At 41.2% G+C, this 13,361-nt stretch overlaps 1 protein-coding gene across 7 annotated transcripts in view; it reads left to right on the forward strand.

Moving 5' to 3' along the window:
- LOC102463929 (interleukin-1 receptor type 1) overlaps nucleotides 1-12,247 on the forward strand; it is a 72,988-nt gene extending 60,741 nt beyond the window's left edge. For all 7 annotated transcript variants that reach the window (XM_075917302.2, XM_075917310.2, XM_075917320.2 and 4 more), the window contains 4 exons: nucleotides 1,338-1,483; nucleotides 5,772-5,915; nucleotides 7,014-7,178; nucleotides 11,173-12,247. In XM_075917302.2, the coding sequence (XP_075773417.2) occupies nucleotides 1,338-1,483; nucleotides 5,772-5,915; nucleotides 7,014-7,178; nucleotides 11,173-11,570 (853 nt within the window). In that variant the 3' untranslated portion in view covers nucleotides 11,571-12,247. The remainder of the gene's footprint in view (nucleotides 1-1,337; nucleotides 1,484-5,771; nucleotides 5,916-7,013; nucleotides 7,179-11,172) is intronic.
- Nucleotides 12,248-13,361: the final 1,114 nt, after the last annotated feature.

Raw genomic sequence — 13,361 nt, forward strand, 5'->3', positions numbered from 1 at the left:
GCTTATGGAAGCCGGGGGCAGAACAGCTGGGGTGCTGCCGGATTGGTCCCATAGCGCCGCCCTCTCCCACGCTGCACAGTTCAATGCCGACCCTCCACCCCCACCCCAGACCCGTCATAATCCCCCTACCGATACTCTGGCATAGCCGATAATCCGGCACCCCCTGGGTCCTAAAGGTGCTGGATTATCGGAAGTTTACTATATTATCTGAACAAGAAAAAACTATTGAGGATCACTGAGACTGTTTGTGGCCTTGTGGATATGCTCAGGGGTCAGGCAGTATCCTCACAGACATTATCAAAATGGATTTCTGCAATGCAAGATCACGTTATGAGTTAGCCTATCTAGGTTACAGCCACCTAGGCTGAGCTCATTCCATAAGAACTCAGTCTATTTCAGAAACAGACTTAGGGCAGCTACATATAGTTTGGTACATGCTTTACCAAAGCTGTGTCTTGTAAGAGGCTTCTAGATTGGATGTCACTTTGGTAAACTGTCCTATAATCTTTTAACTGGGGCTCTTAGCACCCACAGTATGGTAGAAATGAGTGGTTATTTTCTTATAGTACTGTGGTTCAAGATGTTTTGTCCACAAGGATTCCATGACCTGCCCTCCTTCCCCATTATGGAGTCCTACTCCTCTAGGATTCTGTATTGATGAAGGCACTGAGGGATGGTTGGGCCTACTCTGCACTTTATGCTCTTGGATGAGAGAGTTGAGAGGAAATTTAGAGGATAGAAATGGCCCCAGTGGACACTGCCGATCTAAAGAATCCATATGGACACAACATCTCAAAGACTCACAGTCAGTGTAAGATATGTAACTCTTATAGGATGCCAGTACCACTACATCAGTTTGCAAGCTCTCCTCCTCTAAAATGTATATCATAAAGCCATAGTAGCTGTCAGCTAAATCAGTTTTAACTAAATCACAGTTGGTATGGAAAGTAGCTATTTTTAAAATGGCCAGCAGCAGTATCAGAACTGAAAATATGGTGAGACAGTACACAATAGCAATTCCTTCAGCAATTAAATGTTCTAACGTGGACAGTAATTCAACCTATGTAATGTCATGGTTTGGGCTGTGTAGTTTTAATCCTGGTACATTGTTTTTGCTAACAGTATGCTTTATACTATAAATCCCTGAATTCTAATATCAATATTTGCTCACAAGTGACCTGAACATGTTTAATACCCTCCTTGAAGGTAACAGTGAACTTTCTTGTATGTGTGTATGCACAAGTGTTTGTGTGTAGGCTTGTCTGCCTAGTTCATATTGAAATTCTAATGTATATTAATTTACCTATCTACTGGTGTTTGCTTTTTTGTGATTGCAGAAAATCTTCCCAGGGAAGTGGTTTCATAATTGGAACAAGATTCAACATTTCAAAAGTGAAAAGGAAGGATTACTTTCACAAGTTTGTGTGTCATGTTTTGCATCCCTATGGTGAAGCTGGAGCATATGTTGTGCTAAAATACCCAGGTAAGGTATAAAATGTTATCATTACAATTCTAACATGATTATGAAATGAAAAGTGAACAGTGTAACAAAGATTCAGCTGGTATCAATCATAACTGGCTACAGCAGCTCTGCGTTAAATAGAACATGACACGGATGTTACAATTGTATACTTACAGTTATTAAAGTAGTTTTTACCAAACTACTTTGGTAGCTATTACCAAATTTTAATATGCTATAGTCTTTCAGAAAATATCAATTAAATACTTTTCAGTAAAAAATAAATTGAAGTAAACTCATAATTAGCTTATTACAAGCATGGTAAAATTACGACAATACTTACAAATTAGCACTCTTGCTGTCTTCCTCCCTCTTAAGTTGTAACTGCCCTTGTTGCACGTACTCCAAAATTCTTATATTTATTTAAAACATTTTCCCTCTTCCTGAGTAGCTTCTTTCAAATTCTCCACTTCCCCTTTAAAAAAGTATTGTCTCAATTAAAACCTTCTTCAGTACACCAGTTAGTCATATCAATAACGTTTCTGTTCGCCTGTCACTAATTGAAGGTGAAGAACTAGAAAAGACCGTTTGGGCACAAATTGTGTGGCTACTGCTTCACTTCTGAAGTAACTTCGCAACTTTAGGCTATGTCTACACTGGCACAATCTTGCGCCAGAGATATGCAAATGAGGCTAAGCATGGAATATCACCGAGCCTCATTTGCATATCTAATGAGCCACCATTTTTGCAGAAGAGGCTCTTGCGCCAGAAGGAGCTGTCTACACTGCCCCTTCTTGCGCAAGAAAAACCTTTTGCGCAATGCCATTATTCCTGAAAATAATCAGTGTAACGGCATTGCGCGAGAGAGATTTTCTTGCGCAAGAAGGGGCAGTGTAGACAGCTCCTTCTGGCGCAAGAGCTTCTTCCGCAAAAATTCATTATATATGCAAATGAGGCTCGGCAATAGTCCACACTTAGCCTCATTTGCATAGCTCTGGCGCAAGATCACGCCAGTGTAGACATAGCCCCAGTGTCTCTACCCTTTTGTGGAGATGTAGAGAAGAATGAGAGAATAGATGTGGTGGCTGCTGCTTCTTTGATTTCTTCAGCTCTCATCAATCCATAACAGATTGGCAGGCATTCCATGCACATTCCACTCACCATGTTGTACGCTTTGACTTTGGTCCCAGAGGGTAGATTAACAAAGCAAAATGTAAAATATGTGATGTGAAACTTTAAAAAGTCGCTACTGCCAAATTCACTATGACTCAGCACATAAGCAGTTATGTGCTGGCAAATTCAACATTTCACATCTAGTTTTCAAAGTTGAAAAACTGAAATGAGTACAAATGTGCAAATATGGGAGCTCAGGTAACTTTTATATAATAAATAAAAGTTCAAATAAAGTCTCTCAAGCTTATTTAAGCAGAATTTGAGGCCAGTCTACTTTAGAATAGAATTGTCAGAACTCATCTGAGAAGTAAAAAGATATTGAAATCAAAACTACTGCCTATTGAAAGTTCCACCTTGAAAGTTCCACCTTGATAGTTCCACCAGTTTTTACTACAAGATCAATAAATAGTGGCTTACATTTAAACTTTGTTAATCCGGATAAATCTATTTTGGAGGTTATTTTAATCTTAAAATCTTATTTAACAGACAGAGAAGCATTGAGGATTAATTGGCTGATGTTTGGAAGATAGATGCTATGTAACTGTTGAAAAGGAGAGTCCTAGAGTAGCATAGTCTTCTGTCTCTTGCTAATTTACTGTAATGACAACCAGTAGCTTAGTGTGCCATTAATGAGAGTAGCTAGAGGGAGAAGAAGAGGGAGCTAGAGTTCATAAATGATTACCGGAGTGGAGAAGCCTGTAAGATTTAATACTTTGAGGCAAAGCCCAAAACAGTGTGATTACAAGAGGACAAACTTGCATTCCACAGTGGATGCAACTTCATTCATGAGAATGGAGCCTACAGAGATATTGAATCTCTTTGGGACTTTGTCAGGCTGTGAATCTTAATTCTCTATTAATGCAACCATAGAGAGCAGACTATAGTAAAGTGGCACATTACATGTAAACACAACGAGTAGTCCTGTGGCACCTTAGAGACTAACAAAATATATATTGTTAGTCTCTAAGGTAGGGCTACTCAACTTTGGAAGCCCCGGGGGCCACAATGGTATTCACAGCACATGCTAAGGGTTGCAACTTAAGTGTAGTTGCATATATATGCAAAAGGAGATGCAAATGTATGCAAATAGCTTCTTTCACACTGACAAGCATGAATATAAAGCACATCCCACAATGCCCCGGTGCTCCTGGCACCTCCTCCCCAGGGCTAGAAACGCCAACACCCTGTACCCGTCTGCTCCAGCCAGCCCATTCACTTGCGTCTTTCAGTGCTCACCCTGCCTGGGAGACATCTTGCCATTGTGAAGCATGTTCCCAGTGGAGGCCATGTTCAAAGGATCCTACCCATAGGCCATGTGTTGAGCCCCGTGTAAACCCAAACTGCACCGTGGGCTGCAAACAGGTTGTGGGCCACATGTGGCCTGCAGGCCACATGTTGAGTAGTTCTGCTCTAAGGGGCCACAGGACTACTCGTTGTTTTTAAAGACGCAGAATAACATGGCTACCTCTCTGAGACTTTCTACAATATAGTTCATATTACAAAATTATACTTGTGGCTGGTCTCATTCTGTTAATATCCCAAAATATCAACGTTTGGGTGCCTAAGGTTGTGTTCTTTAAAATCATATTTAGTCACTTAAATAAACATGGCTTATTTTCAGAAGGGCTGAGTGCTCACAACTCCTATTTTAGTCATTCGGAGTCTTCCAGTTGTTCCTGCTTATAGAACATTAGCACTTAGAAACCTCTACCACATTGGGCACCCAGTGTGCTAGACATTATATAGGCATTTAGTAAAGAACCTGTTCCTGCTCCAGAGAGTATATGATATAATAATAGAACACATTTATATGTTAACCTTCCTTTGTCCTCTTGTGGGGTTGTCTTACTACTTACTTTTTCCACAAATAAAAGTGCCACTTTTTAACAATAAGAACTTGTCTACTCAAAGGTACAGTTTGTAGCAAGTTGGGCTGTGAATCTACCTTGCACTTGCATGCCGTGGATTAACTGTCCATGTGCACTCTGCTGATGCACAGTCACAGTTTGATAGGCATTGAGAGAGTTCTCTTTCGGTATGTCTACACTTGCAGCCTAATTCGAACTAGGGCTGCAAATGTAGGCATTCGGAATTGCAAATCAAGTCTGGGATTTAAATATCCCGAGCTTGATTTGCATCTTCCTGGCCGGGCGCCATTTTTGAAATTTACAAGCCCGGACTAACTGCCCGTATCTACACACGGCAGGGAAACGGGCGCTCGAAATAAAGCCCTAGTTCAAACTACCTGTTAAACCTCATTGCAAGAGGAATAATAGGTAGTTCGAACTAGGGCTTTATTTCAAACGCCCATTTCATTGCAGCGTGTAGATGCGGGCAGTTATTCCGGGCTTGTAAATTTCAAAAAATGGCACCTGGCCGGGAAGATGCAAATCAAGCGCCGGATATTTAAATCCTGGGCTTGATTTGCAATTCCGAATGCCTACATTTGCAGCCCTAGTTCGAATTAGGCTGCAAGTGTAGACATACCCTTTGAAATGGAACTACTCAGTTAATTTGCAGTAAGATAGTGTGGAGTAGATTCACATCCCAGGTGGCAGCAAATCGAATATTTGTGTAGACAAGTCCCAAGTCAAATTTATATGAGAATTCTGAGTCAGCTGTTTGTGTCAGAGTAAATATCGGCATTTCTTTTCTGGTTGGAGAATAGGATCTCTTTGCATTTGTGTGGTAACATTTTTGACTGAGTATGGCCTCCAGTGAGACACAATGGCATGCATTCTGGGTTTACTGGTGTGCTTGTATAACCCATGCACCTAGTGTGGTTCACTGTCCCATGCAGTAGCACCTAGACCACAGCAACAGCTAAGACTAAGAGACCTCTACATCATGGGCCAAGAGGCAGTTGACTTTTAACGCAAAGGGCAGAGGCTCCTATACTAAGCTTCAGCGGTCCCAGGTTCAAATCCGCCTGGTGGTGGTTACACTGGCAGTTTTATGTTGAAACCATACAGGGAGAATCTTTAGTCTTCTCTTATTTGTTGTTAGCATGTTTGAATCCTAACACAAATAGTTGGTTTTAAAAGATCGGGTTGTTGGATTGTACAAAATATTTTCAATGTTTCCTGTATGACACATGCTGCAGTTCCATTGTATCTTTTTTCCTCCCTTGTTAATGCAGCTCCAAACACTCAGGGTTACCTGATTGGAGGACTTGTTTCACTGGTATTTGTAATAGTTGTTGCTGTGTTTGTCTACAAGCTATTCAAGATTGACATTGTGCTTTGGTATCGGAACTACTGCCATCATTTTCTGAGTAAAGAAGGTAAGTGTTTTTCTTCTGACAAGATTACAGTATTTTCAATCTCTCTAATCGGAAAAGCATTCAGAAATGATCCTGGAGTGTGAGCAATCCCATTTGGAGTTCCCCCAAAGTGGGTGGCATTACATTTTTGAGCTGTATGATGAAAACTATTTGCATATTTTCTGCTTTAGACTGTGGAGAATGCTTCAGATTTCTAAAATGGCAGTGAGCTTGTATATTTGGTAGCAGGGTGCTGGCTATTTAATGTACGGTATTGCTGTTTGCCTTAAAATGGCTGACTGAAGTATTCTCCACTTGTAATATGCCTTCTTTAGTTATCCCTTAATGCGAGGATAATGTCTGCACCAAGGAGTTTGCTGGTGGGTTTTTAAATGGTTGAGGAGCCATAGCTACCCTCCCTTTAATTACTATTTAAAAGAGTCGTAATAAATCATAAGAACATTCCTTCTTTTTTTTTTAAGTGCATAAGAGCAAATCCCATGTATCTTGCTTTTAAAAACAATTTCTCTCAGATCCTATTTTGGTCTGATACTCTGCTCTCTCTGTGTTCCTGGAATTGCATTAGCAATGGGAGCACTATGCAAAGAGAGCAGAATACTGGAATTAAGGTCAACCATGAGGATTTTAGAGAAATGTACTTCTTTAGTGGTACAATGTATTTAATAATTGCACTGAGGTAGTTAATGGTGCTTACTGAAGTTTATTAAATCAAAGTTTTATTGGAAAGTTCCATATACATCATAACACTCCTGATCTTTTTGAATATTGGATTTTTACATTTTTTTAACTTTAGGACATAAGCAGTAAATAACAATTTTGGGTAACTTGGAACTTAAAATAATATGCTTTACTTGAACCAGAAAGCTTGGTGATATTGCTTTTTTTATTATTGTATAGTATAGAGCAAAGACCACTCAAAAGTAATCAATTTTACGTTTTCGCATAGTAAAGTCCAAAGGTCTGTACATATAAAATATTACTTCCATAAGTATAATTTATTCACACTACAGTAACTTTAATTAAAAGGATTTGGAAAACTATAGTTTACCTTTCTTACTGAATGTGCTTTTTTATCTTAATCATTTCCCTCACTTTTAGTTTCAGATGGGAAGATCTACGATGCATATGTGTTATATCCAAAAAACAGAGTAAGCTGCCTTTACTCACCAGATATCTTTGCACTAAAGATATTACCTGAGGTGTTAGAGAGACAGTGTGGATACAATCTCTTTATATTTGGAAGGGATGATTTACCAGGACAAGGTAAGATTTTTTTTTTTAATTGAAATATCTGCTTTCTCTCATCAGTTTCAAAAGTGAGCCACAATTAATATAGATAAGCAAACATATGTGCCCCATTCAGCCTAATTAGTGGACACAATCTCTTATTCCTAGTCCTCCTTCCTGTGTAATCCCATGGGTAACATGTAGGAACTGTGCTTAGTGCTCCCATAAAGCCCTGTCTGCCTCACTGCTTTTCCTCTGATTAACTCCTAGTTCTTCCTTTAGTATGCAGTTAACCTGAGCAGCTGGGACTGGTGTGCTGATCAGAGGGAGAGGAGTGGGAACAAGTTTCCTTGCCCACAGGGTCAGGGACATTAGCAGAGCAGCATTTGTGAAGGAAGGGCAGGACCTTTGGCACGGCAGTCACTGTAGAGCAGGGCTACTCAACATGCGGCCTGCAGCCCATTTGTTTGCAGCCCGTGGTGTAGTTTGTGTTTATGCAGGGCTCAACACATGGCCTGCAGGTGGGATCCTTTGAACATGGCCTCCACTAGGAACACACTCCACAATGGCGAGTCAATAGAACGGTCTTCTGTTGATATGTGTCTTAGCAGTTAAATTCCTGGACTGTCATTGCTCATTAAAAGTGCTGTCATATGGTGGAAATTGGGTAAATACAGTAAAACTCCAATGGTCCGGCATCTGATGGTCCGGTACTCCTGATGGTCCGGCACCATCAGGAACCCGGAAGTGCTCTGGGCAGCTGGACCATTGGAGCCGCTCTGCCCCCAGGTTCCCCGATTCAGCCGCTGCTAAAACTGACCAGCGGCTGAATCAGGAAGCCTAGGGCAGAGCAGCTGGGGCGCTGCCGGGTTGGTCCCATGGCGCTGCCCCTCGGGGCTTCGGGGCCCAACCCGGCAGCGCCCCAGCTGTCCCCCATTCAGCCGCTGCTGAAACTGACCAGTGGCTGACTCCAGGAAGCCCGAGGCAGAGTTGCTCTGCCCCGGGCTTCCTGGAATCAGCCCCTGATCAGTTTCAGCAGCGGCTGACTTGGGGACACCTAGGACAGAGCAGCTGGGGTGCTGCCGGGTTGGTTTCGCAGCGCCAAGGGTCAGCCGCTGATCAGTATCAGCAGCGGCTGACTTGGGGACGCCTGGGGCGGCGCTGCGGGACCAACCCGGCAGCCCCCCAGCTGCTCTGCCCCAGGCATCCCCAAGAGCAGCTGGGGTGCTGCCAGGCTGGTCTTGCCGCGCCAAGGGACGGCGCTACCAGACCAACCCCGCAGCACTCCAGCTGCAGGCATCCCCGATTCAGCCGCTGCTGAAACTGATCAGCAGCAGCTGAATCAGGGATGCCTGAGGCAGAGCCGGACTATTGGAAAGGGGGACTATGAGGGGTCTGGGGCGGCATCCCCCGCCACCCCGCCCTAGGCCTCTCATAGCCCCCCCTTCTGATAGTCCGGCAAATCTGATAATCCGGCACCCCCTGGGTCCCAAAGGTGCCGGATTATCAGAAGTTTACTGTATTGCACTTTATTAATACCAGAAGAACTGACTGAAATGGAGCCTGCATGTTGTGTAGACTTGCCTTAATCTTTGTGTTCATGCCTGTCTGTGTGAAAAGCTATTTGCATATATTTACATGTATATGCAACCACACAAGTTGTGGCCCCCGGCATGTGCTGTGAGTATCATTGTGGCCCCTGTGGCTTCCATAGTTGAGTAGCACTGCTGTAGAGTGTCATTTAATCTTCGGCAAATTTACCTCTTTACTTTTCCACCTTGAGAAATGCCCATAAAGAGCAAATAAAATGTGAATGACTCATCTGGCAATGAGGTGGGAGAGGGTGCTTAAATGTGGCAAAATGGTTCAACTTAAAATAAAAATTACAAAGCAACTTTTCTGTGCTTAGAATCAGAAAGATCAGTAAGGGATGAACAAATGCAGGATTTTAATAATCCAAATATGAGCAGAGCAATAGGTTGTCCAGGTGTTTTAAAAAAGAGACATCCCGAGAGAATGTTTCTTTTTGTCATATTTTTCTGAAATTAAGATTCTAGTATTTGGCATTGAAATTGAGAAATTTCACTGATTGCTTTCCTGAGGAGAAGGTGGGTATAACACTCTGAATTACTTATGCACTGACTTGTATACACAGTCAGCTGTACTTAGGCACTATAAACTAATAATTAAAACTGAGCTTGAAAGTCAGTGTTTATTTTTTTCCAAACTGTGTAACCAAATAAGTTTCTATTGGAAGTTTGTCAAACTAAGCACTATGTGCTTAGTTTTGTAAAAGTAAGCTTTTCCATATGAACATGTTTTTGTCTTAAGATATAATTTTAGCAGAAGGCATCCATATTTCTGAATAAGTTCTTGGTAATACAGATAATTTATTTGTACTAAAATTAATATTTATACTCCTTGCTCTACAATATGACTCTGGCTAAACCTTCTCTACACTACAAAACTAAAGTTGACCTAAGTTAGGTTGCCATATGGCCTCTGCAGTAATTATTGTATCTTTTCATGTCCACACTACCTTGCTTCTGCCGGTGTTGTGCATCCCTGCCAAGAGCGCTTCTATCCACTTAAGTAGGGCAGCAGGAGCGGCTGATAGCCAACAGACACACAGGCTGTGTCTACATTGGTGCAATCTTGTGCCAAAGCGGCCGCTTTTGCGCAAAAACATGCTGCCTGTCTACACTGGAGGGGAGTTCTTGCGCAAGAACACTGACGTTCTAATGTGTGAAATCAGTGCTTCTTGCGCAAGAACTATGATGCTCCCGCTCAAGAATACACCCTCTTGCGCAACTGTTCTTGCGCTAGAGGCCAGTGTAGACAGGCAACATGAATTTCTTGCGCAAGAAAGCCCGATGGTTAAAATGGCCATCAGAGCTTTCTTGCACAAGAGATCGTCTACACTGGCACAGATGCTCTTGTGCAAAAGCACATCTCTTGCGCAAAGGCACATGCCAGTGTAGATGCTCTCTTGCGCAAATACTTTAACGCAAGAACTCTTGTGTTAAAGAGTATTTGCGCAAGATCATGCCAATGTAGACGTAGTCACAATGTTTATACAGACACCATTCATTGTGTTGCCCTAACAACATTGACCTAGAGATGCAGAGATGGATTTCTTAGGTCAGTGTAGTGTGTGACTTACATCATTGTAAGCAATGTTGTAGTTAGGGTTGCCAACTCTCCTAGTTTCATTGGCAGTTTTCTGGAATCAGACTCTATCTCCTGGAAGCTACTGAAGCCAAACCCGGAGGGTTTAAGCCACTAAAGTGCAGTGGCAAAGTGGGACTCAGCCAGACTCCTTGCCGGCCCTGGCTCTGTGCCACTCCCAGAAGCAGCTGGCACATCCCTGCATCCCCTTGGATGCTTGGAAAGTCTGTGTGTGCTACTCACATCCCCAGTAGCAACACCACAGTTGTATAAGCCAAGAAGAAAGGGCCCATTCAATCACAGCCCTTCTTGAGTCTGGATCTTTTTATTCAGTTGTAATTATTGAAATTCCTAGAACAATCTCAAATACTCCCTCCCCCCCCCCTCAACTTACAGTGGACACAGCACCTCTTCCCTTAGGAAATGTGCCTGCCTTAGGGGCCATTGTAAGAGCAACTCTCCCCCCGAGCTTCACTCTGCAGTTCCATCTTTGCGGGAGCCTCTTTCATGCAGCTTGCTGATGCCTTTACCCGAGGAGCATTCGATTCAACTCAGCTGTGGCTTGTCCTGGAATCAGGGCTGGTTCAGCCCCAGGTTCTCCAGCACATGGGCAAGCAGTCCCTGTTATATGTGTTAATATACTAATGACATTTTGGTAGCTTAAGCTTTATTTAAAAATATGTGTGGAATCAATGTGGCATGTTTGTAAATAATGCCAACTTTTTACAGCTACAATATGGAGCAGGCAACTAGTGAGACATCTTTGTTTCTGCAAAGTAAATTGCCACAATATGAAACTAACAAACATGTTAAGCTGTTGCAGGAGTTAAAAAGCTTTCTCTGCCTTGTCTTTGTTTTACAGCTGTAATCAATGTTGCTGATGAAAAAATCAGCCAGAGTAGAAGAGTGATCATTGTGTTAGTACCAGAATCGTCCTGTTACAGTGTGTTAGAAGATTCCTCTGAACAGCAACTGGCTGTGTATAATGCTATTATCCGTGATGGAATTAAAGTGATTCTAATTGAATTGAATAAAATAAAGGATTACACAAACATGCCAGAATCCATCAAATATATTAAGCAAAAGCAGGGGGTCATCAAATGGAAAGGGGACTTCACAGAGAGATCTCACTCAGCAAGAACAACATTCTGGAAAAATGTACGATACCAAATGCCACCTAGACAAACTTTGTCTCCCTCAGAACTACGATTACTACCACCAACCTTTAATTCTCCACATACAATAACATTAGAAAGATGACACCCAAGTTCAGTTTTAAAGCTGTGAGCAGATCACTTCAACTGCTTTTAAACGGTTGGTTGAAGGATATTCATTATATATTATACACTGACAATCTCATTTGGAGGTTTACAGGATTAAAGCCTCTACAACATCTTCATGGACAAATTTGAAAAGGAGATTGACTATCCATTCTCTGAGCTGATCAACAGAGCACCCTGAAGCACTGTTTCAATATCGCAGCAGCATTGCAGGACTTTTTGAAGAAATACATTTTTGTAAGGAAAAGCCTTTTTTGCACTTTTAAATACTGTACTTTTCTTTCCATATAGGAAAATGAAGGAAATTAGTTGTTGGTTATATTCTGACTCTTATATGATGGGTTTAGGTCTGGTAATCCATAGTTTTGAACGAAACAAAACTCTGTTCATTTGTTGTAATCTGCTAATTATGGACTCACTGAAACCACTACAAGACAGATCATATTACATCATGTGGTATCATCCAAAGGGAGAGATGGGAGGGAGATATAAGACAAGAAGAGGACATTGGAACTTCATTTGTGCCCCTTAAAGAATGGAACCTTTTTCAGCATTATTTTCTAAAGCAAACCATGTAACATCAGGAAGGCCAGAAACATGTTTATTATAAACCAATGTTTTCAATCTGAATTTCAAAAAAATCTTTTGGGATCTGAAGTTTGTTTGGTCTTTGCATTTTTTTTAATGTTTAAGGAAGATCTACTCTGATGATTGAGTTAACTGATAAGCATATATGTACATTATCCCACTCCTGACAAAAAAAAATCAAGGTTTTTTTTCACACAGTCAACTTAGTTAACCAAATATTACAGTTTCACATGTGGCTGGACCACAGTGAGTAATTATTTTTAAAGCAGAAGTCCAGTTGGATTTTAAACCCTGTTTCTTCGAAGGCTACTGTTTTTAATTCATGATGTACACATTATAATTGCTCAACTGTTGTACTACACTTGAATTTTTATATGTAGATAGTGGTGTAGTTTGAAATCTCTGGGACTATACAAATGTCTTAGTGCACGTTGCAAAGTGGTTCAGTTAGGATTTCCTCTCATCTTTGTTTTTAAGGAAACCCCACTGGCCCCCCAAAACCTGATAATGTAGCAATAAGATTGTAACAATTTTCCTGTTGCAATATTAAATTGTCCACATTTTCCATATTGCATTTTAGGTTAGATTTAATGTGCACAATTTTGGAGTCTTGCTGCTTGACTACTAAAACTTGATTGTGTACACAGTGTGAAACAGATATTTTAAAAATCCTTGACTTCTGAATTTTATTGAATTGATGCTCAAATTTCCCTGAAAATCTATAAATTATTCAGATTTGAGTTAAATATTTTCATGTACTGATTATAGTATAATTAGTCTGACATTCTTTGCTTCAAAGCTGTCCATTAATTATTCTGCCAATATTCTGTAGAAGATGCTTTGTCGTATTATTGATATACTTTAGAAGAAATGGGTCAACATGCACCTCTTGAAAGGTTAATTAATCTTTCATTTTGACTAATATGATGATGAATTAAGCAACTACAAGTGGTGATATGGGAAACACTTGTTTTTCTTGGTTCTATGTCCAGTTCTGTCACTGGCCCACTGTGTGAATGTGGGCAAGTCACGTTACCGCTCTGTGCCTCCATTTCCCAAAGAGTAAAATGAATATACAGGCAGTCCCCGGGTTACGTACAAGATAGGGACTGTAGGTTTGTTCTTAAGTTGAATTTGTATGTAAGTCGGAACTGGTACATATTGTAGGGGAAACTCTAGCCAA

This window comes from Pelodiscus sinensis, chromosome 1, assembly GCF_052426305.1.
Source record: "Pelodiscus sinensis isolate ZL-2025 chromosome 1, ASM5242630v1, whole genome shotgun sequence".
NCBI lineage: Eukaryota > Metazoa > Chordata > Testudines > Trionychidae > Pelodiscus > Pelodiscus sinensis.